General features: G+C 40.9%; 4 protein-coding genes across 4 annotated transcripts; 2 read left to right on the top strand and 2 right to left on the bottom strand.

Annotated features, from left to right (window-relative positions):
• Positions 1 to 52: 52 nt before the first annotated feature.
• LOC126616217 (exocyst complex component EXO70B1-like) lies at positions 53 to 2,341 on the bottom strand. Its single transcript, XM_050284232.1, has one exon. The coding sequence runs from the start codon at positions 2,070 to 2,072 to the stop codon at positions 186 to 188; it is 1,887 nt and encodes a 628-aa protein (XP_050140189.1). The 5' UTR covers positions 2,073 to 2,341; the 3' UTR covers positions 53 to 185.
• A 1,733-nt stretch (positions 2,342 to 4,074) lies between these two features.
• Positions 4,075 to 5,101, top strand: LOC126616222 (PRA1 family protein B2-like). Its single transcript, XM_050284236.1, has one exon. It carries the CDS (start codon positions 4,233 to 4,235, stop codon positions 4,881 to 4,883), a length of 651 nt encoding a protein of 216 aa, XP_050140193.1. The 5' UTR covers positions 4,075 to 4,232; the 3' UTR covers positions 4,884 to 5,101.
• Positions 5,102 to 5,605: 504 nt separating this feature from the next.
• On the bottom strand, positions 5,606 to 9,217 carry LOC126616218 (sorting nexin 2B-like). Its single transcript, XM_050284233.1, has 5 exons — positions 8,043 to 9,217; positions 7,752 to 7,961; positions 7,319 to 7,579; positions 6,163 to 6,249; positions 5,606 to 5,962 (listed from the first exon to the last, which is right to left on the bottom strand). The coding sequence occupies exons 1-5, from the start codon at positions 9,159 to 9,161 to the stop codon at positions 5,882 to 5,884; spliced, it is 1,758 nt and encodes a 585-aa protein (XP_050140190.1). The 5' UTR covers positions 9,162 to 9,217; the 3' UTR covers positions 5,606 to 5,881.
• Positions 9,218 to 10,732: 1,515 nt separating this feature from the next.
• On the top strand, positions 10,733 to 19,447 carry LOC126616216 (N-terminal acetyltransferase B complex auxiliary subunit NAA25-like). The gene is made up of 19 exons (XM_050284231.1): positions 10,733 to 11,118; positions 11,216 to 11,372; positions 11,471 to 11,589; positions 11,667 to 11,741; positions 11,976 to 12,069; positions 12,173 to 12,291; positions 13,208 to 13,278; positions 13,809 to 13,950; positions 14,110 to 14,285; positions 14,558 to 14,760; positions 15,443 to 15,573; positions 15,726 to 15,802; positions 16,185 to 16,259; positions 16,431 to 16,623; positions 16,795 to 16,914; positions 17,295 to 17,433; positions 17,758 to 17,798; positions 17,953 to 18,207; positions 18,365 to 19,447. Exons 1-19 carry the CDS (start codon positions 10,972 to 10,974, stop codon positions 19,058 to 19,060), a joined length of 3,030 nt encoding a protein of 1,009 aa, XP_050140188.1. The 5' UTR covers positions 10,733 to 10,971; the 3' UTR covers positions 19,061 to 19,447.
• The last annotated feature ends 3,580 nt before the right edge of the window (positions 19,448 to 23,027 follow it).

Genomic DNA, 23,027 nt, shown 5'->3' with positions numbered 1-23,027 from the left:
CTAATCAAAGTACTAAAACAAGGCTTCCATTCACAAAAGCTAAAAAAAGAGGGAACAAAAAATAACACTGTATTAAACAGAAACAAACATCTACATTACAAAGCTTTCAATTCATAAACAAAACTTTCTGTGAATTTCTTTTCGACTACATACAAGACAAATCATCCCGTGCAGCTTTAGCTTCTTCACTTCCGGCCACCACCAGTGCCGGCGGATCCTCTGCTGCCGCGGAACAAGCCATTGATCTTAGCATCAATGTCCTCACTAGTATACTTAATGTACTTGTCATGCCGCCCGATTTCGGGAACATTCTGAAACCTCCCGATGAAGCTCTGATACGCTGGCAACAAGATTTTGACAAGCGAAATTCTCAAATCATCTCTGAGTTGATCGTCAAAAACTACCCAATTGGACTGCGTTTTACAGATCTCTTCGAAGTAGATGTTGAACAACTTGAGCTTCTCTTTCATGGACTTCACAGCAGCACTTGGCGACAATGAGCCACTCTCGGGCTTCAACACTCCAAGCACCCTGTTCCATGAGCTTCTCTGGTAATTCACAAGGTACTGTCGGATTTTCGCAGTGTGTTTTCGGATCCAATCATCGCCCAAAAGCGATCCCAACTCACTGTCCTTCACTTTCTGCACAATGTACCTCCCATTGTTCATCATGAAAACACAGCACAACGCAGAGTCCCCATAAATCTTCGACTTGGCTTCCAAATTGCTCTCCAGAAGCTCCATAATCCACGCCATTTGCACCGACATGGGCGAAGACGAAGCTCGATCATCAACCTTGGGCTGATGAGAGACCGCAGCACTGTCCTCGAAAACCTGCTCGAGGGTCTGGCGCGATCGGCATGCTGCACGGAGATAATTCATCACATATCGAGTGATCGGATGCAACCCGCCGCCAGGAACTGGAGTTTTCGGAGGGTCGCGACTGATCAGATTCTCCAACTCCATGAAAATGCCTCTGATCGCTTCCCCTAACCTTTTCCAAATCGTATTCGCTTCGTTCCTGAGAAACAAACAGTACTGATCCGAAAACACTAACTCGAATTCAGGCATCAAATCCCGCAGAGTCTCGAACACGTCGAGAATCCTGAACAATCGCTCCGGCGATCGGCTTCCGATTGCTACCGCGTCGGCGAAGTTCAGTATCTGAATCGTCGAGCCCCGGCAAACCTCCATGAAAGAGAGGTCTGCGGCGGAGGAGAGGCCGTAGAAGATGCGATCGCAGAGTCTACGCTCGCTCGGGAACAGAATCCGAAGCGCGACGTTTGAGGATTTGATCCACCGCTCGATTTCGTCCTCGAGGTCCTGCCATGGCGTCTTCTGAACCTCTTCGATGCTCAGCTTCTGCAAGCCTAGCCTCGACATGCTCTCTTCCAGGAACTCTCTCCGGCAGCTGCTGTACACGTGCGAGCACTCCTTTCCGAACCCCGCCGCCACCATCCGCTTAGCAATCTCATGGAGGTCGTTGATGGTTCCAGAAGGCAGCGCATCGATCACGATGTCGTAGTCGCCGATCGGCTGAGCAGTAGGGATCTGGTGCTCCTCACCGTCCCCAATTACCTCATCCTCTTCTTCTTCATCGTCTCCCGACTCAAACGACAACGCGCGATTGAGTTTTCGTGACTCGCCGCCGCGTTCGACCAAGGATCTGAACTCGTCCTCGAGCCGGAACATGGCCTGCTGCATAAGATCCTCAGCACGCGCGAGGCAAACGCCGACGGACTTGTCGTCGGCCATGGGAGTCCAGTCCCGTATGGTGGCGATGAGGTCGTCGATCAAGTTAAGAAACGCCGCGGAATCGGCCGAGTAGGCCCAGATTGGGTGGTCAGCAGCAACATACTGCGAGATCCGACGGTCCAGCGACTTCAGCGAGAGCTCGAGGGCGGCGCAGCTGCGAGTGCGTTCGTCGTCGGAAGCCAATTTCTCGCGAGAGAACCTGCCGTCGAAGTTGGAAAAAATCTGCAAAATATCGTCGGCCATGTTATCGTTGTTGCCCAGAGTCTTGGCTATGTGGCGCGCCATAGCTAACAATTTCTCTTCGCCGTTCTCAGCCATTGTACTGCAGTATCAGAGAGTGCCCTCCAAGTGCTTGATTTTGTGCTTCAGTCAAGACAAACTTTTAGGGTTGTGAAATTGAGACGACAGTTGGTTTCAATATTTTGGATTTCAGAATTTCGATTAGGGTAATAAGCAGTAAGCCAAAATCCAAAAGCTAAAAGCAGAAGCGGTTGAATAATATCATTTGGGGGTTCGTGGAAGGTGACTGGAAAACACGCGGTTTGTGGTGGGGAACGGATGAAGACCGAAGAGGGGAAAGAGTCGGGCGGCTTTTGCCTTTGGACTTTTTGAACGATAGGATAATGCTAATTAGATTAAATTTATAAATTAAATTAATAAAACGTATGTACGTTAATTATGATTTAAGTAATAATTTTATTATTAATTTTCATATCATTTACTTTATAAAATTTAGTTTACATATTTAATCTATTCAGTATTATCCATTTTTCGTTTGTCTAAATTTTGGAACTGCAAACTTTTTCTTATTTTTCATTCCCTACAAAAAAAAGTATTTCTGAATTATTCTAATTTCATGTTATAATTCTGAATAGTTGGATTGCAATCCAAGCTTAAACATAGAAAAAAAACGAGTTTGATCTACTAACCTAACTCACGTGAATGACTTTTTATTGCAATGGTGGATAATAATAATAATTATGCATTTTCTGCATAATAAAGTGAATTCTCACTACTCTTTTTCCTAACAATTACCTATCTGACTTGCTAATAATATCAAACTATCTAGTTTACTAATAATATCATTGTACTTAAACACTAACTTAGTTCACGTCTGAGCGCAAAATTTAAATTGGTTAAATAGAATGGATAAGAAAGAGGAGAAGGTTGAATGGGTTTTTGGAGGATTGGACTTTACTTAGTTTTGGATAATGAAGTAAAGTAAAAGCCTACAAAAGAGGTCTCGGCCTTGGTCAAAAGCTTAAATCAGACGGCTGGTAATGTAAAAGAAAAGACGTGGAGTAAAAAAAACATGGAGGCAGATTGTCTTCCCTGTTTAGTCTAGGTGCCATTTCCGTTATTTTTTATTTTGTACAGTCACGGTTAAATTACGTTAATATTTTATATTAATTTTTATAAAAATAATAAGACAAAAAGCAATAAGAATATAAAATGTTGACGTGGCTTAACTGTGACCGGGCAAATAGAAGAGGATGGAAAGGTCATCCAAACTGGAGAGTAGACAATCTGCCTCCAATAAACATGGGGTTTTGCTTTTATTGTGTGCTCTCCTAGCAGTCGGTGTGAATGTGCTTTTTTAAAAAGCACTTTGCGTTCATAAGAATCACGTTTACAGTTTAAAAATAACAAAAACTAAAAGCACTTCCAAATTCGGCTTACTCAAATTTAGTCTGTTTTTGTTTTATGTGTAGTAACTTTTTAAAGCTTTTTAAGAAATGCTTCAGTGCTACGGGTCTTTTAGCTAGTAAATTTAGAATTAGGGTAACATTCAGTTTTAAACCAATATTGGATGTACACTCAGAAACCAATAAAATGGATTGAAGGGACCATTGTACCCTATACACGACGCAAAATGTCAAATTTAATTTAGGCATATTTGGTTACTAACTTATGAAAACGTCGGATAGTATTTTATTGCTCGAATGATGCACCACTCAATGTACTCTTGATCAAAGGAGATATTTTTTAAGGTGATCGGTACAAAAGGTGGTACACAACGTATTATTATATAAATAGTAGAATATATGTCCTAAAAAATTAATAATTTAAAAAATAAAATTTCTCACCACTTCTATTAAAACATGTGATGTACCACTTATGTTCCCGTCACAATTAAAAATTTATCTGATCAAAGGCCTAATCTGTCCACGTGGTTGTATCCTATTGGATTGCTTCCCTTAACTGATAGAGCTAGTAAAGCAAACCACATGCCAAAAACATACAAATCATCCATCCAATATAATAACCACCGTCGATCCCTAAATCAACGGCCACAGATTCTTCGCCCCAAATCCTATAAAACCAACCCTTTTACCAAAATCCACCAAAAAAAAACTGCCCTCTCTTCTTCTTATCTCTTCTGATTCTGAGAAAGAAAAGTCGTGAGAGTCTTTTTTCAGTCCTCTCCGTTCTTCTAAATTTCCAATATTACCCCGAACTGCCATCGTATTTACACCAATGTCCTCGCCTTCCCCGATCCCAGTTTCGTCCCAACAGTCCTCTCACCAGCAAACCCAACCGTCCGGCACCAACCCACTCCGATTCCTCCGCCCCTTCCTCACGCGCATCTCCGCCGTATCCCACCACGCGCTCTCCAACAGCCGCCCCTGGACCGAGCTCATCGACCGCACTGCCTTTACCAGACCCACCTCGCTCACCGATGCCGCCTCCCGGATCCGCAAGAACGCCGCCTACTTCCGCGTCAACTACCTCATCGTACTCGCAGTCGTACTCGCCTACTCCCTCATCTCCCACCCCTTCTCCCTCCTCACCCTCCTCACCCTCGCCGGAGCGTGGATCTTCCTCTACGCGCGCCGATCGTCGGAGCAGCCGCTGGTGATCCTTGGCCGCACGTTCTCCAACACCCAGGCGCTGTTCGGACTGGGCGTGGCGACGCTCATCGCGATCTTGGTGACGAGCGTGCTGTCGCTGCTGCTAACGGCGGGGATGGTGGGAGTTGGGATCGTGTGTGTTCACGGCGCATTCAGAGATCCTGAGGATCTGTTCCTGGACGAAACGCAGCCGTTGGGTTCTGGCATCGCTTCGATTTTCGGAGGTGGGGCCCCTTCGTTTGCGTCGGCGGGTGCCAGCATGATGTCACGTGTCTAGCATGTGATAGGTGCAATTCCGTAGGCGTTCATACCGCTTAGCTACACAGTATCACTCTCCATCGGGTCGGGTTTGCTTAGAAGAAGAAGAAAGAGATTTTTTTGGTTACATTAGGAATATTATTCATTACTTGAGATACTTGCAATTTATTTTGTTTGTTTGTTGGCAATTTGTATTTGAATTTTTCCTTTTAATTCCACGAGCCAGAAATTTGATTACTTATTTTGCTTAACTATAATTCAACATTTGAAACAAATTTCACCAAAGAAAGTGTAGGGTCAATCAATTCGAGCATCGATTTTAGGTTTTAAGTATCCGACTTAAAACCTAAAGTGCATCTCCCCGGATCTAGATTCTCTCCCCTCCCATTTTTTCTAAGCGAGAAAGAAGAGGAGGAGAGGGGAGAGGAGGGGAGGGGAATACAAGCGCGGTTTTAAAAGCGCTAAAAGCAAGACGTCATGCGCCGAGCCAGACTCGTACACCTAGTTTTAAGATGGAAAAATACATAGAAAACTATCCAAGCAAACCCAAACATCCAAGGGGCACATCCTTGATCCTAGGCTCAAACATCAATCCAAAAACTAAAACCAAAATGGCAACAATATAAACATCCTCCGCTTAAGGAGTACGAAGTTTGTTAGGTTTCATATCACAAAATTATCTAACAACGTCATGTCGAACGAATTAGCAAATGAGCACACAAACAATTGAAGCCACAACCGTTGGGAGCAGAATACCGACTCGCATTCAGAAACTCATGGATTAAAAAGCTCCACACATCGAACAAGTAGCAAGCAATTTACAGCATCAACTCTAAAATCGTGTGATTATCTATCTAATACATACAACTTTCGGAAAGTAAAATTTGTAAACTACCCGGTGCTCCATTTTTTTTTTCCTTTTATTCTTATGAATGCAATGCAATTTACTTTGAAGTGGGTATCAATTAAAATGTAAAGAAAGAAAGAGAGTGAAAATTTCATTTACAAACACACGGTTCAAGGGCTCTCTTTTGCATACGAACGGGTCTCCTCTGCAACAGTCGACCACACATTTGCTATCTTTTCAGCGTATCCCACCTGTTCATGATACAGAACAATGCGTTACACCGAAGACTTGCATATGACAAGCCATTAGTAGATGCAATTATGTCTAACATTTTTCAGATTATCCATCTCATAACACCCAGTTGAAAACCTAAGAACGAAATTAGCTTACATGAGGACTCTTCTAGAGAGCTATAACGATCTAGGCGAACAAGAACACACGCAGTAAGTACCTGATTATGCACAAATCCCTTCAACATGTTCAAGAAGTCAGCATGCCTCTCGTTGTCAAGTCTTTCAAGTTCACTCCTGTTATTTTCCTGCATTCATCAAAATCAAATTATTCTAAGTTCTCGTGAGGATACTAACAATTGAGCAGAGATATTTTAGCTGGGCAGGGAAACAAGTTTACAATTTGAAGTTTTACTAGAAGAGAGAATTCAAAACAATAGAAATTTTGAATAGCCTTTATCATAGACGGGAAAACGGCAATTTTAAGAGAGAAAAAAGATGCAAAAATTCACGATCAAAAACTGCAATATACACACATCATGACATGGTGTAATAGCACAAAGATCAGTTTCATGTTCCCAAAACATGGTTTTCAAAGAGAGAAACTCAGGCTTCCATAAGCATATACTTCTTCCTGTACATGCAACAACGAATAACATCCGAGACCTAAACTACTTAACATCAATGTTCACCTCAAACACCCAGTTTGGCTACCACAACTTGCAAGCTTTGATGGAATTGGCACACAAGATTAACTAAGCCCTCAAAGAGGTGCAAAGCTCTGGCTAGACCTCACATTACAAGACCAGAGAGGCAAGCCAAAAGATGCAAGGATTTAAAAGTTACGTAAATGCAATTTCTACAGCCATAATATTAGTCCACAAACGAATAAGGAACACTCCACTCCCCTAGCTTTTTATAACCCATCTCAACTAGTGAACGAAATGGCCAAATACTATCATCATCAAACACTAAGTGAATCATGCACATAAAAAATGTTGTGAGCTTGAATGCTGCGAGATTATCACATTTACAATCAGAGTGAATAAATTCCTTGAAAGGAGTGAGGCTATACACATTTTGCAGTCACTAATGCAAAGCATACAAAAGGGACAGCTACACATAAGATGGAAGAAACACAGGGAAACAAACATGAAACCTGTGATTTAACAAAAGAAATGACTCCTTGTGGATCTAAAACAGGGGCAGGAGCCACAGAACCAGACTCTCAAGCATTTGGGATGCAAATCCCTTCACATAAAAGTTCATACAAAGTTTATGAGATTTCTTAACAACTAACATATTTAATTACCATGAACTGGAAAGATTACCGTTGTCAGTAGTATATTAAAAATAATTTCAAAAGTATAATGGTACCTTGATCCGCTCATATTCTCTGATTGCTACATTTTTAGCATCCTCAGTGGCTCTTATGGTTTCATTTAACTCCTCTAGTTTTCGATTCCTTGATTTGTCACCACCAAAAATTTTATTGGATTGAACTTCAAGTTTTTCAGCCCGTGATTGCAGCGAACCCAGATCTGATAGAAGAGTCTGCACTGTCAATAGAGCACTTGACCTATCCGAGAATGCACCGTTGACAGCTAACATTAGCCCAAGATATTCATGAAATGTATCCTGCAATACGCATAGTATGAACAATCATTAATACAATTGATGGGTTTCCTTCTAAAGTAACAATGAAAAACAGCTGAAGAAAATGTACTACCTAGTACATACATAAACATTACTAACCAAACCAATCTTATAGTTCAAAATGCAATGAAAAACAAAAGGGTGACAAAATTACGAAATGCTTGACGGTTTGAGCATTTAACTCCCGATAGAATCTGCTGGCTTTGACTGCAGCAGTTGCCACATTCTTCATGTCGGCAGCCCGCACTCTCTGAGAGTTGAACAAGGCCTCCTCGTTCTCAAACTTGGTCAGCTTAATAAACGCTAGTCCTAACTCTCCCATCGTCTCCCCCATGTCCTGTTGAGCTTTAACGAGTGATTCGGCCTATAAATCAAAGCAATTAATCACTCTAAAGTGAAACATACACTCAAACCACACAGATATGATCACTTCAGTACACATTACCTGCTGAGATGCATGAATGAGATGTTGCTCCAGCTCATTCATCTTCTCTTTCTTTTCTAAAAACTCCTTATCCTCCTCCCCCACCAGCGGCCTCGAAGCTCCCCAATCATTAGCCACAGACTGCTTCAACTCCTTGAACAACCTCAACAAATCCCTGCCCCCTTTCGCAGGTTGAACCACCTCGTGAAGCGCCAGTGGCGGAGCACTCTCCGAAAACAACTGATTCGGAAGCTTCACGGCCCCATCAAGCATCCTAGACGCCACATCAGTGGTCAATGCCAGGGGTAGCTTCCCCTGCACCTGCAAAAACACCTTCAATTCGTCGCTTCTCTTGATCACCGGGTGCGAAGCCAATCGCCTCAAGTACTTCTCCAATGCCACTCTTCTCTGCTCCACAAACTCCTGTTTCTGCATCACCTGACTCTCCACCACGCTCTTGTCTGGCCTCGGCGGTATAAAGAACCCTCTGTACGACTCCGCCAACCGGTCTGATAACGTTACCACGTCCCGAAACCGCCGCCGGACTCCGAATTCCGATCCGCCGAAATCCGGAATGTTCGTCCGGGTCGTGATCAGGTACGTGACGTAATTGTTGGCTCCCGGAACGATCGAATTCCCGCTTTCCGGCTCCTTCTGCGGATTCGAGACCGTGATTTTGATGTACTCGGATGTGGAAGACGGAGATCGCGAGAGAGAGTACGAGCTCGAGTTGTCGGAGCTCTTACCAGGACTCTCGATGCCGTGGATTTCGGCGGCGGTTTCGGCATCGTAGGGGCTGTAGATCACGTCGGCGTAAGAAGGCGGGTCGATGTAAGTGGTGTTGTCCGGGGCCGAGCTAGGGTTTCCGAGGTCGCGGTACGGTGCGGGAACGAACAGGGGATCGGCGTCGTCCTGTGGCGTTGTATTGGCGGTGGTGGCGGGGACTTCGGATACGATCTGGGAGGAGGACGGCGACGACGAGAGAGGGTGTGTCGTATCGGAGAGCGACGACATGGCGCTGCGATAATTCGAGTACGATTTATTGCCGTTCGATTGATCGTCGAGGACGAGATTTTCCATTTCTTCTTTCGGCGCGTGGAGGTGAGCTTCGTCGGAGCCCCGGTTCTCAGAGCCCATCATCTCCTTCCTTCACCAGAACCAAACCAACGGGAGAAGAAAAGAGTTCGAGGAGGAAGTAATTAGTCTAATATTTTAGGGGCATTTTGGGGAGTTGCAGAAGTGGGAAACTTGACTGGACTTCGGCAGAGGTGGCTTGACACGTAATATTCTCCAAACAGGATATACACGTGCTGGTATACTTTTGTGCTACTACTAAGCACATTATATATGATATATGTTTAATAAAATTTTATGGCATGCTGGTGTTTTCGAAAAACATATTACATATTATGTTATATGAGTTTTCTAAACCTGAAGTTAGTACGTTAAAGATTAATTGTTTTAGCATTACTTATATATACATCAACTTGGCCCACTCATGTTTTGTTTTGTGCCTCCCTCAGGACTTAGAATCGAGATGTACATTCTCGACGTCAAGACACTCCTGCATTGGTATCTTGCAGTCCTATCAGCCTACAATCCCACCTCCTTGTTCATTCAATTTTATATTATTCATTTTTAGGGTATCAGATTAGTTGTATACTTTAAACACGTTCCACAATTGCATATTCATTATAATTAAATTTACAAGTTTTATTTATGTTGGTTAATTATTTTTAGTTCTCATGCATCCTAATATGACTTCGTGACCTTTGGATGTCGTTCAATACGTGTCTACCTGGTGTTTGGCGAATATCAGGATCGAACGTGTCATGATTGGGTGGATAAGAGAAGATGATCGACTGAGGGGAGGGAAGAGGGAGAGGGAGAGGGAGAGTCATGTGGGTATGGAGGAGGGTATACTGACTGTTGAGAAACGACAACGGGTTTCGTTGGTTGGATTCGAGTTTTGGATGGGATGATAATTTTAGGTTCGGAGTGTTGTGGAGTACTTAGATTTTTATTTGGACCGGATTAGTAATTGCAGACGAATTTTAAGTTCGTATTTTATACGACGTTTTGAATTTTAATACGAAGTTACTAAATCACTCGATGATGGTTAAAGAAGACTAAAAGCCTCTGAGTCTTTCATGCTTCAAAAAAAGCAAAAGACCGTGATGAGGCACCAGTTAATTCATTTTTTATGAAGGAAAAAAAAAACTAACTATATCAAATGACTTGATGTTTTTTTTTTTTGAACAAACTATAGTACCTACATTAAGAGAGGGGGTGAGCTTAGCCTCACAATGAATTAGCAATAATGTGGTTCAAATTCATATTTACCGAGAATCGAACCTAAATCTTTCACTTACAAGTGAAAAGAAATACTACTAAACCGTAGTACTAAGTGACAAATAATTTGAGGTTAAATAGTACAATAAAATCTTCCTTTTATCAGGAAATTAGATCTGCTCTGGACCTTAGTGTTCGGAGCCTAGGGAACAAATCATTTGGACAGCTGATTAGTGTATAAAAGAAATCAAAACCATTAATTTTGTATGATGGTAACAAAAAAAGTTAATAAAGACCGTTGAATTAAATTCATGCGACCCAAATAAATTGATCCTTAAACTCTGGACACTAAGGCCCGGAGCGAACCCAATTCCTTTTATCAGATCCCAAACATCAAAAAAGCATTTTGCCCAATAAAGAATAAAACATCGAAACGGGAGAACATTACTCGGATCCTCAGCAGGATCCGATTCGGATAATTGAGTAACTCCACTAACACCGCATCCAAACACTCAGATTAGGTTTTCGTTTTACTTTCTATAATTCTCGTCTTCCTCGTTGGGCGTTTCCAAAGTTTCAAAGTAGCGCGCACAAGAGTGTCCAAACTCTCTCTCTCTCTCCAATCCAATCTCACTAACCCCAAAAAGCCAGACCCCCAATGGCGTCCAAGTTCGGGTTGGCCGGTGGCATACCGGAGCGCCGGGTCCGACCGATTTGGGACGCCATCGATTCTCGCCAATTCAAGACCGCTCTCAAGCTTGTCACCGGCCTCCTCTCCAAGTACCCCAATTCGCCCTACTGCCTGGTAATTTCTCGCTCCCCCCTCTTCTTCTCCGACGTCGTTTTGCTCTTTATATTTTCGTAAATCCGCTAACTTTCTCGGCCGCTTTTTCACTTCGCAGGCGCTTAAAGCTCTCGTCTTGGAGAGGATGGGGAAATCCGACGAGGCATTGTCGGTCTGCCTGAACGCCAAGGAGCTTCTGCACTCAAACGACTCCGTTTTGATGGACGATCTCACTCTCAGCACCTTGCAAATCGTCTTCCAACGGCTCGATCACTGTCAGTATATATATACATTTTACATTTCTTGAATCTCTTGTGGCAACACAGAATGCACACATTGCCGAATTTCTTATCTGTTTTGTTTGTAAAACCAGTGGAAATGGCTACGAGCTGTTACGAATACGCTTGCGGAAAATTTTCCAACAATTTGGAGCTCATGATGGGCCTCTTCAACTGCTATGTTCGCGAATACTCGTTTGTAAAGCAGCAACAGGTTTCTTTTTCTCTTCTTACCTTCGTCGTTGTATCTTTTGTTTTCGTGTAATTTATCATTATATATGTTTGTATCAGACAGCTATAAAAATGTACAAGCTTGTTGGGGAGGAGAGGTTTTTGCTATGGGCAGTGTGTAGCATCCAGTTACAGGTAACACCGGTTTTCTTTTTGCCATTTTTTGTGTATTGTAGAAAGGATTATCAGTGTGACAAACCTTTTCAAACATGGCGCATAATTTGTTTTGTTTCCTATTAAAACTACAATCTTTATACTCGAATTCTCATTACATGTATACAAATTTGATTCTCGTTGACCAAATGGGAAAACATGAAAGAAAGATACGTTATGCATTTGCTTATGTTATGGGGCTCAAATTTTTGTTAGGTTTTTTGTGGCAATGGGAGTGAGAAGCTATTAACTTTAGCGGAAGGTTTGATTAAGAAACATGTTGCCTCCCACAGCTTGCATGAGCCTGAAGGTATACATTTTTTTTCACTACTTGTCGTGGCCTATGTCGAATTGTAATTTTATGTTGGTGGACACCTCTAATTCATGTGCTAAAAGTTTGTACTTGGCTTCAGCTCTTATGGTCTATGTTTCCATATTGGAACAACAAGCCAAATATGGGGATGCTCTGGAAATTCTCTCTGGAAAGTTAGGATCGCTTTTGATGGTTGAAGTTGATAAGCTACGCATACAGGTACTTTCTAAAGCTTTTGTTTCCTGAGGCTTTGCCATTAGTAATCTACTGCTCGGATTTGAATCTAAATGTCTATGTTATGTACTCACAGATGTTTCCACGTGTCTTTGCCAGTTAATTTTTTTTTTCTTTTATTTAGGAAGAAGTTTTAACTAGAAAAAAGAAATAAAAAAAAGTAAAAGGATTGAATTTGAAAATGATTAGAAAAACGCACTGAGAATTCAGAGGTTGAGATCACATACCAAATTAGTAGAAAAGATGAAAAAGTGCACCTGTTTGCCAACTTTCGTCTATTATTGAATTCAATTTATCCAAGAAAGTAGAATTAACAGACATGTTCCGTGCAAATACAAAAAGATATCAAACTCAAATTGAATATGAATTTGTACTGGAAAAAGTCGTCCCCAAGCATGCTTTGGTTTGTTGCAATGGTATCAGTCATCTTATTCTGATTAGACTGGATTAGAGTTTATTTTTGCTGTTTTTAAGTACTGGGATTTGCAATTCATTAGCTTATTGTTTGTTAATGTTGAAGCTTCTATGGAAAACACATTTTGTTTCCCCTTATCCCTTGTTTCTTTTCAAGGAAGACAGACGGATAACATTGCTTTGAAATAATAAATAATGCTTGTGAAATTTAGACTGCTAAACAAGTTTTGCTTTCCTTAAGAATTAGTTTAATAAGGTTAGTTATGAATAGACGAATAAATTAGTTTTCTCTAAAGAAATAACTCATTTGCATACAAATGAAAGCCTCAATATAGGATATAAGACTGCATATAATTATTTTACTTTGTTTGAGTCTTTTTTTTTTTTGGGTCAAAACTTTTAACTTTTGTATTTACTAGCTTGAATGGTTCTTTGCCACTTGTTTGCTTTTCTTATCAACTTGTCCACTTTGACTTTAAGTTGACAGGGGAGGCTTCATGCTCGGGCAGGTGACTACACTGCTGCTGCCAGCATATTTCAAAAAATCCTAGAATTATGGTATGCTTGTGACAACTTTTTGTCATTATGAAAATAATCTTCCAGTATTAGTATGCAAAGCGGCTACTTTTTTCAGACAGAAGAAGACTAGTTTGTTCTTGACTGCCTTTAATCGTATGGTCTATATGGGATATGTTCATAACTTCATATTGATGTTGTCTTTATTTCATGTAGTTGAGGGTGTTTTGATGCCCTCCATTCAAGTTAGTGATGCTTCTTAGCTGCATCCACTACATGCTAGGCAATACCCCTTCCCTTTTATTTGTTCTCCAGATTTTTATGCCTTCTGGATCAGGACCTTGTCAATATTTTCTTTTAAGAAAGCCTTTTCCATATATATTTCACAGTAGTATTTATTGATATTTGGCACATTATCTGCATAGTTAACTTACTTATCCTGAAGGATAAGTTTTTCAAGTATTGATTGCCTGTTTTTATTCAGGGCCTTGATGTGCCTTTTCTGTCATTCGGATCACTTTATTTTCATTACAGAGATTTTGACTATTAGTATTGTTTCTTTCATCTGGCAGTCCTGATGATTGGGATTGTTTCCTACATTACCTCGGTTGTTTGTTGGAGGACGACAGCAATTGGTGCAATTTGGCCAACACAGATCCAATTCATCCTCCAAAATTCATTGAGTGCAAGATTTCAAACTTGGGAGATGAAGTGGTACAAACTTTTTATTTTTTTGCTATTAGAGAGTTGAGTGGTTCATGTTTGTCCTTAGTTAATTTGACTTTCTATTTCTGTGTTATATTTTGTCTGTTGCATATTTCTAGCAGAGCCATTCTTTTCTTTAGAATTTGATTTTTGCTTATTGGATTGCAGTTTGATTCTCGCATGTCAAGTGCATTGGAATTTGTACAGAAGTTACTAGAAAACATCGGTGATAATTTTTTAAGGTCTCCATACTTGGCAAATATTGAAATTGAAAGGAGGAGGCACCTACATGGCAAGGGGGACGCTGACAAGTTAATGGAGTCTCTAGTCCAATACTTTCTAAGGTAATCACGAATTTCCCATCTTCTCTATAGTTTTCACATTTGAGTGGGCTATTTATGTATTCTTTGTGTTGCTCATTATGGTGGTTAAAAGGATGAAGTTTGTTAACTTCTGAAAAATTATTAACTTGAATGACCTGGCAGAATTTATAAAGCTGCAGTCATTTTGTTTTCAAATGTAAACTTGCTGATAATGATATGTACTTTTGCATATTGTAACCAAATTTATAAAACTACAGTTTCAAATTGGTTGTTTGATTTACTTTCAATCTCAGGTTTGGTCACTTGGCCTGCTTCACTTATGATGTCGAGATGTTTCTTGAAGTTTTAACCCCTGATAAGAAGGCAGAACTGCTGGGGAAGTTAAAGGAAAGCTCTGACTCTATTTCAACTGTTCCAACAAAAGTTCTTGGGCAGTCAATAACACTCTTTAAATTTCAAGAATTGATCGGAAACACATTCAAGCTTCCTGTGGGTGGTGCGACTCTTAATCTGTATCTGTTGATTTTCTTCAACTTCATTTTATGATGTGCCTAAGGAATATCTCTTATAAGTGATATCTGAAAGTGGTGGTATTATTTCTCTAAGTTGACGTTCGTTGATATTGGTCATGAGCCTTAGACCAAGTTTTGGGATGATTTATGATGTGGGGAGTCTTCGTAGAGGGTTCTTTTCACAAACTTTTTTTCCAGATTGCAAATAGCATGGATGTAGGGCTTGCATATTATATGACCAAGTCCGTTTGTCACATCCAACAGTCTTATTTTTGTGTGAGCAGTAACAGATGAAAAGCAGTAGATAGGACGGGATGGGTGATGAGTTGCAGTTGTATGTTTGATGTTAATTTAGGGTAGGCAAGGGTGTTGGCTTTCCATAGGGTATTCTTAAGCCCTTAAGTTTTTTTTTTTTCCCTTAGTGGGATGCAGTTTGTGGGAGGCTTTTAGTAAGTGTTAATCTTCACAGGCTGTGTGTGCATCACTTATTTTTCAGTTGGTTGGTGGCAAGTCAAATGTAGCTCTTCTTGAATGTCGGCTTGGTGTCCTTTTTTTTTTCTTTAGTTTTTGTGTACTTGTTGTGTCTACCATGAGTGTAACAATAAAAACATGTTATTAAGCTGTCCTTTGAGTCATACAATATTAATTTTAGCCATTTTTCTTCAGAACTTGAGGGATCTGCTGTGCAGATGGTGAAGATGTATTGTCAAAACCTTCCACTTTCGAAGGACTTGGATTCGCAAGAGAGTATGCATGGCGAGGAGCTGCTCACAATGGCATGCAATGTGTTGATTCAGGTATGTCATACATCTACAAACGTATTCTTCCGTAGTGACTTGATATATTTCTTGGCTTGTTTTACTAAAACCAATTTTCAGTTTGTTAAGTTTTTTATTATTAATATACTCTTATTGAGGCTGGTCTCATACTCATACTGGTTTCGGTATAGTTATTCTGGCGTACAAGGAATTTCGGCTACTATTTTGAAGCAATTATGGTATTGGAATTCGGCTTGACCATTCGAAAGTGAGGATCCCCTGTTATTTTTAGTATCCTTATTATGGGAATTATTGTTTTAAACTTGATGTTGTGCACCATGGCATCAAGTCGAATTTATAGTCTTCTTTTCTTGATCTTCTGTCACATATAGCATCCTAATCACTATGGTACTGATATGTATGTCGGTACAAGATATTGTTTCCAGTTGAGCAAATGGAGCCTTAATGCATTTTCTTAGCTGTATGCTTAATGTGCTTAATCAACACGATGCTTTGCTTTAGGTCTGATTACCTTGTTAATTGAATTGTGCATGGTTTTGTATCCATGGAGAATGTTTTGCATTATTGTATCCATATAAATCTTTATTCTATCTGCTTATATAACATTATTAATTTGGTTTGTTTTGCAGATATGTATGGCAGTACAAGATATTATTGCTGCACTTATATTCTCACTTAGGTGCCCTTTCATTAGCATATGAGTGGTAAATAACAATTAATGTAACCTTAGAACTTGTTATGCCGAAGAATATTCCGTTGCTGGTCCAGTTATGTCATGCCAATCACTTGCTGATTAGTGGCTATGACTGGGCTTTATTGTTTATTTTACATTTACTAAATTTATGTCGGTGCCTTCTTTTTTTGTTCTTGTTTAGGTTCAGATCGTTGGATGTGAAAAATATCTTGATGGAAACTGTTTCACACCATATTTTACCCCAGATGTTGGTGTCTCCCCTATGGGCAGATCTAAATAATCTGCTAAAGGATTATCTCAAGTTTATGGATGACCACTTAAGAGAATCAGCAGACCTTACATTTCTTGCCTATCGTCATAGAAATTACTCAAAAGTACGTAATGTATTTGACATTATGAATTTCTTTATTTCACTACCTTATCTTGTCCTCAATAGCACATGGTCCACGGCTCCAGGCTCTCTCTCTCTCTCTCTCTCTCTCTCTCTGGATACTGCCTTATCAAAACCAAGACTTTTCATTATGATAAACTATTTTTCATTCCAGGTAATTGAATTTGTCCAGTTTAAAGAAAGACTGCAACAATCTAATCAGCATCTAGTGGCGAAGGTTGAAGGACCCATTCTACAGTTAAAGCAGAATGCAGATAACATTGATGATGAAGAGGTAACTTTTGTTTGCAATTTTTCATTGAATGTATGTACTTATCATATGATAAGTACATACAAAAAGGTCGTACCCAGTGCACAAGGCTCCCGCTTTACGCAGGGTCTGGGAGAGGTGAATGTCGGCTAGCCTTACCCCCATTTATGGAGAGGCTGCTCCCAAGTCTCGAACCCGAGACCTACCGCTCAAGTGCCTTCGCCCATGAGCGGTAGGTCTCGGGTTCGAGACTTGGGAGCAGCCTCTCCATAAATGGGGGTAAGGCTAGCCGACATTCACCTCTCCCAGACCCTGCGTAAAGCGGGAGCCTTGTGCACTGGGTACGACCTTTTTGTATGTACTTATCATATGATAGCTAACATGTTTGTGCTTATTTTTTGTAGACTGTTCTTGAGAGCTTGAAATGCGGTGTTCACTTTGTTGAACTCTCTAATGAGATTGGATCCAAGTCTTTGACCTTCAATGAAGATTTGCAGTCCCGTCCATGGTGGGCACCAACTGCAGAAAGAAACTATCTTTTAGGTCAGTATCACATGGGCCATATCTCCAGCTTTATTTATTAGTCATTACAACTTTGCTACAAAAAAAAATATGAGCAACAATTGTTGGCCTGTTGATACATTGCATAACCGGAATGTATTAAGTGTTGGATTCACAGAACTAAGGGCAATTTTTATTTCGCCAATCTTAATTCTATTGCGTGATTCTTGTTCAATCTTTGAAGAGTAGGCATTAGTATCTATCAATATATATGTTCATGCTCTTGATACTATGGTCTTGTTTTTTGTCTTGTCTTCGCCTCTGATAATAGTTTCTAGAACTGACTTGAGATTTATCAATGGTCAGGTCCTTTTGAAGGAGTATCCTATTGTCCAAAAGAGTACTCGGTATGAAATTCTGTCTTGTACAATGGATTTTATATACGGTGATTTGGAGAAGTTGATTCCATGAAGTTACTCTGTCACCCTACTTATTTATTTGAGTTTTTCTCTTTGCCTTTCGTAATTTAATATTTTTTCTTTCTGATTGTGCCAAATTTAGGTGAAAGAAAGGGAAGCAAATGTAAGGAGAGTTATTGAGAGGAAGTCTCTTCTCCCTCGGATGATTTATTTGTCCATACAGAATGCTTCAACTTCACTCAAAGAAAATCTCGAGGCCAATGGAACAACATCTGACTCTAAAGTCCCTTCGGAACTTAAGAGTTTGCTTGAGCGCTATGCAAAAATGTTGGGATTCACACTAAATGATGCTATAGAAGTGGTTTTGGGGGTCTCTAGTGGCCTAAAGTCGTTTGAGGTAGTATTGCGACACCAAGTTTATTCTATACTCATTTTGGCATTATGTTCTCCTTCCTTTGAAGATTTACACCCACATGCATAAGGGTGAGAGCACCCATATGTTGACAGTGCATCAGACGACATTGATTGACTCGATAAATTAACTTTTATTGCAGGTCTTTGGTGCGGACTTGATTGACTGGATAAATTTTTCTGTGTTTCTGAATGCATGGAACTTGAGTTCCCATGAAATTGGGCAAGCAAATGGTGATGCAGGTCTGTCTCGAGCATGGCACTGTGTGGATTTGCTGTTGGAGAAGTATGTTTTGGAGAAAGTTAGCTCGATGGAGACTTTAATTAGCTCTCCTTGGGTTGATGTTCCAGTTCTGGTTCAGTTGGTTACAGAACCTTTGGCCTGGCACGCTCTTGTAATTCAATCTTGTACTCGGTCATCTCATCCGTCTGGAAAGAAGAAGAAGAAAACTGGAGTTCTGGATCATTCTAGTCTGTCCCATATGCGGGATTCTGTCCAGTCTCTCTGTAATACTCTGGAAAAAGTTATGAAATGGTTAAGAGAACAGATCAACAGGCCAGAGGATGAAAGTTTAGACACTTTACTCTCCTCTTTGCAGAATAAAGGACAGAATGAAGGCCCTGGGCAGGTTTTCCATATCCTAGAAACTTATATCTCATCCGTAGATGACACAGAGGTCGGTGATAGAATTTCCCGAGCATTGACGTCTTGGAGTCCTCCTGATGTTGCACGGAAGCTAATAACTGGGAAATGTACGGTGCTGTCTGAGTTTGTAAGGATCTGTGGATCCAAACTAAAGTTGTTGCAGACATTGAAACAGCAGATAGCTCAAGTCTGAAGAACGATTGTCAAAGTTACTATGATGTTTCATGTGCTGTCCAAATTTTCGTGATCCAGCAAGGCAAGAGATCGAAGGAGACTGGCGTTTCCCTTGTCAGTAAAACTTTTATACTGTTTTTTTTTTGTATTTTTTTACCGGCGGTGGTTCTGTAAGCAGTTGTGCCGTAATTTTCTTGTTGGGCAGTGTACAACAACAGTTTTTTCTTTACTTGTTCCTCAGTGTGTTTGAGAGTTGGCACAGGCTTGTAACTTCAGTAATTTTTTTTAGGCACAAAATTTTGGACAATGTATCTTCCAATTTTTTGTTGTCTGGTATTTTATCTCTCATAATTTGTCAAATTTTCTTGTGAAATGGAGTTGATCAAAGTATTAGTTCTTTGGTTCATGTTGCCCCATGTGATTAGGGCTCGTCTGGAACTGTTTTTATTTATTTATTTATTTTTATAAAAGCACTTATTCTTTGAAGTACTTCTGTAAAAGTGCTTCCATTAAAAGTGTTTGTACCATACTTGACCAATTTCGAAACTACTGAGCACCAGTCAACGTTATACCGTCAAGGATCCAGAAGAGTTTTCCTTCAATCAGGAGGCCAATTATAGCGCGACACGTGTCAACATCAGAAGCCAATCATAGCGCGACATGTGTTAACATCAAAACCAATCACAACACGACACGTGTCAATGTCAGAATGAAACTAGAAACTCTCTTTTATAAATAGATATCATTCTCTCACAATATTTCATAATGTCATTTATACTAAATCATTCACTAGTACTTACTAAAGGAGAGCTTGAACCTATGTACTTGTGTAAACCCTTCACAATTAATAAGAATTCCTCTACTCCGTGGACGTAGCCAATTTGGGTGAACCACGTACATCTTGTGTTTGCTTCCCTGTCTCTATCCATTTACATACTTACTTATCCACACTAGTGACCGGAGCAATCTAGCAAATGTTACAAACTTAACACTTTCTGTTGTACCAAAGTCCTCACTGATTTTGTGCATCAACATTTGGCGTCGTTTGTGGGAACGACACTTATTCCCACTCTCTTCAGCTTTGCCAAGCTGGTTTCCACCATTCGTACACTCTCTTTTGACCAGGCATCCCTCTCCAACATGGGGAGCGAAGGAAGTCACAACACACAGAATGACACCCTTCTTGCATCTAGTGCGAAACAACGAAAGAATGAAGGAAAAAGGGTTGCTCTTCAAGCTAAAGTCGATGAGCTAGAAGCTCAGAACAACAAGATAGCAATGAAAAATGAGGTCCTCCAGGAGTAGTATGAGAACATTTTTGAGACGCTCTACGAAACTAGGCGTACTCAAACACGGGAGCTCGTTGCCCCTATGGACATCAACCATCATCTGGGTACCCCCAACACGGAGGGTCACCTTCTTTTGACATGGGTATCCCTGATGAGAAACGAGCTAATCATCAAAACATTGATCAACATGAGACTTATCTCAACCCAGATGCTTCGACCCGAAGCAGGAGAAGTAGAGGAAGACACCTCATTGTAGAAGGGTTGGAATGATCGAAAGCCGTTTATTGTGACTGCCGAGACTTCCTAAAGCAACGTCGAGAGAATCCTCTCCACATATGCTCGAAGATCAATGACCCAAGGGTTTCTAAAAGACTCGGTCCCCTCTTACGACCCAGGCCCGCTACTAATCTAGGGAAGCAACAACAGGTCCCAGAGGAACATAAAGGTACATGAGACTCTGAGGTATTCCGACATACTCACCCTAGAAGTTAGTATGGCGAGTCCAAGAAAAAACCACATGCCCTTGCTCAAACTTTCCTACTTCAAAGAGGCGATGAAGACTTACGAAAGAAAATTCCAGTGGTACATGGCTCCACTCAGGACCCCCTTGTCCTACAGCTCCTTGAAGAAGTAAACAAGTTGAAGGCCGAACGTCAGGCTGAGATACCTGACTGGAACCAACCTAGGCCTGGCTCTCTCACAAGGAGGATCCTCGACACCCCCTTCAAGCAAATATAAAACAAAAGCTTGGTTTACAACTATACACTGGAAGGGAGGACCCAATTGAACACCTTAACCTCTTTGAGTCCACCATGGCATATCAGATGCATATCGACGAAGAGCGATGTCTTCTCTTCCCCTCCACCCTCTCTGACGGAGCTTTAAGCTGGTATTGCCGTCTTCCACCTGAGACAATAGACTCATTTGAGGAACTGAGGAAACTGTTTGTTTCTCAACACATCTTCCAGACCGATCACTTGCATTCTACAGATGACTTGTACATTATTCGCCAGAAGCCGGACGAGTCACTATGAGAGTATGCTGGTCGCTTTATCCATAAGTATTCTCGTTGCGTTGAGGCAGATGACAAGACCGCCCTCAAGGCCTCACGACAGGCCTACATGATTGTTTCTTCAAGTATATAATCAATGCCAACACTTGGAAGACTTACTCTGAGGTGATGGCATAGGCTTACAACCACGCCTCTGCCGAAGCAAGGATATACCAAGGGAACCCCCATATGATTAACCCCTATCAACAAGTGGGAAGTGGAAGTCAAGTTCTACCAAGTAAGGAAATCTTGGCCATCAGACACCCATTGCATCATCTCCTGCCTCATTTAGCTACTCGCTAAGTCACCAAACATATCTGTCTCTTGGTAAGAGGAAGGATTTTTACTCTCAGCAAGCCCATTACAACAAGAGGGATAAAAGTTCGTATCAAGACAACCAGGGGTGAACGTACCGTCGACTATTATGACTATGGGGCCAAGCCTCACTCTTTCAAAGTGAAGGACTAGGTACTTAAGGAAATGCTATTATAAGAAGGCATACACATTACAAATGTTTTGACTCTCAACCGCTTGAGATCTTTTGTCACACAAGCCATTCGGCAAATATTTAAAGAAGAGGGAATTCAGACAATTTCTTCTGAGTATTTTGCGTTCCTAGCACTGGAACACTTAGTCTACGTTGACCTACCCTTATACTCCAACTCAGAGCTTCAACATGCATACTTTGACACAAAGTGTGTGAAACTAAGTGTTATAACCAACATGGTTCACATATCAAAAACATAGATCCCTTCATGCATAGCAAAACATTCATAAACATCACTCATATCAATCAACATAAACATCATACATTCCAACACATTCATACATAAATATTATACATTCCAACACATTCATACATAAACATCATACATTCCAACACATCCATACATAAGCCAACTGTGCGTCGAAAGGGTTCAATATACTTTGTGTCTTCGACACTTGCTACAATGTGCCTCGACACCTTTCCCTTATTCTCACCAACCAGGTGATGAAATGTGAAGAAGGAACTCATCTTCATGCCACCAACCAGGTGAAGAAAGAACTCATCTTTATGCCACCAACCAGGTGATGAAATGTACAACCCGTACTCTAATATCATTTGGCAACTTGCCACTCATGCCACCGACCAGGTGAAGAAGGAACTCATCTTCGTGCCACCAACCAGGTGATGAAATGTACAACCCATACTCTAATATTATTTGGCAACTTGCCACTCATGCCACCAACCAGATGAAGAAGGAACTCATCTTCGTGCCACCAACCAGGTGATGAAATGTACAACCCGTACTCTAATATCATTTGGCAACTTGCCACTCATGCCACCAACCAGGTGAAGAAGGAACTCTCCTTCATGCCACCAACCAGGTGATAAAATGTACAACCCGTACTCTAATATCATTTGGTAACTTGCCACTCATGCCACCAACCAGGTGAAGAAGGAACTCATCTTCGTACCACCAACCAAGTGATGAAAGCAACTCACCATTCATTCCACCTACCAGAAGACGAGTGGTACAACTTGTACATGTGAACTCCTAGCATTCACAAATAATAAAATACCCTCAAGCTTGACAACTCAACTAGGGGAGCACTTATGCCCAACAAGAGTTATAGTCACCAACAAAGTCTTATTGCAAGTTAAC

The sequence above is a fragment of the Malus sylvestris genome, chromosome 3, assembly GCF_916048215.2.
Source record: "Malus sylvestris chromosome 3, drMalSylv7.2, whole genome shotgun sequence".
In the NCBI taxonomy this organism is placed as follows: domain Eukaryota; kingdom Viridiplantae; phylum Streptophyta; class Magnoliopsida; order Rosales; family Rosaceae; genus Malus; species Malus sylvestris.
The sequence above is the reverse complement of the archived record's forward strand: the minus strand, read 5'-3'. Positions and strand labels throughout refer to the sequence as shown.

What these genes read in the sequence shown, in the direction of transcription:
- LOC126616222 (XM_050284236.1), top strand. Translation starts at nt 4,233, where the DNA reads ATGTCCTCGCCTTCCCCGATCCCAGTTTCGTCCCAACAGTCCTCTCAC.
- LOC126616218 (XM_050284233.1), bottom strand. Translation starts at nt 9,161, where the DNA reads ATGATGGGCTCTGAGAACCGGGGCTCCGACGAAGCTCACCTCCACGCG. An exon ending in TCATTCATGCATCTCAGCAG is followed by an intron (nt 7,962 to 8,042) that starts GTAATGTGTACT and finishes TTTGATTTATAG; the next exon opens with GCCGAATCACTCGTTAAAGC. An exon ending in AGGGATTTGTGCATAATCAG is followed by an intron (nt 5,963 to 6,162) that starts GTACTTACTGCG and finishes TATCATGAACAG; the next exon opens with GTGGGATACGCTGAAAAGAT.
- LOC126616217 (XM_050284232.1), bottom strand. Translation starts at nt 2,072, where the DNA reads ATGGCTGAGAACGGCGAAGAGAAATTGTTAGCTATGGCGCGCCACATA.
- LOC126616216 (XM_050284231.1), top strand. Translation starts at nt 10,972, where the DNA reads ATGGCGTCCAAGTTCGGGTTGGCCGGTGGCATACCGGAGCGCCGGGTC. An exon ending in GTCATAGAAATTACTCAAAA is followed by an intron (nt 16,624 to 16,794) that starts GTACGTAATGTA and finishes TTTTCATTCCAG; the next exon opens with GTAATTGAATTTGTCCAGTT. An exon ending in ATTGTCCAAAAGAGTACTCG is followed by an intron (nt 17,799 to 17,952) that starts GTATGAAATTCT and finishes TGCCAAATTTAG; the next exon opens with GTGAAAGAAAGGGAAGCAAA.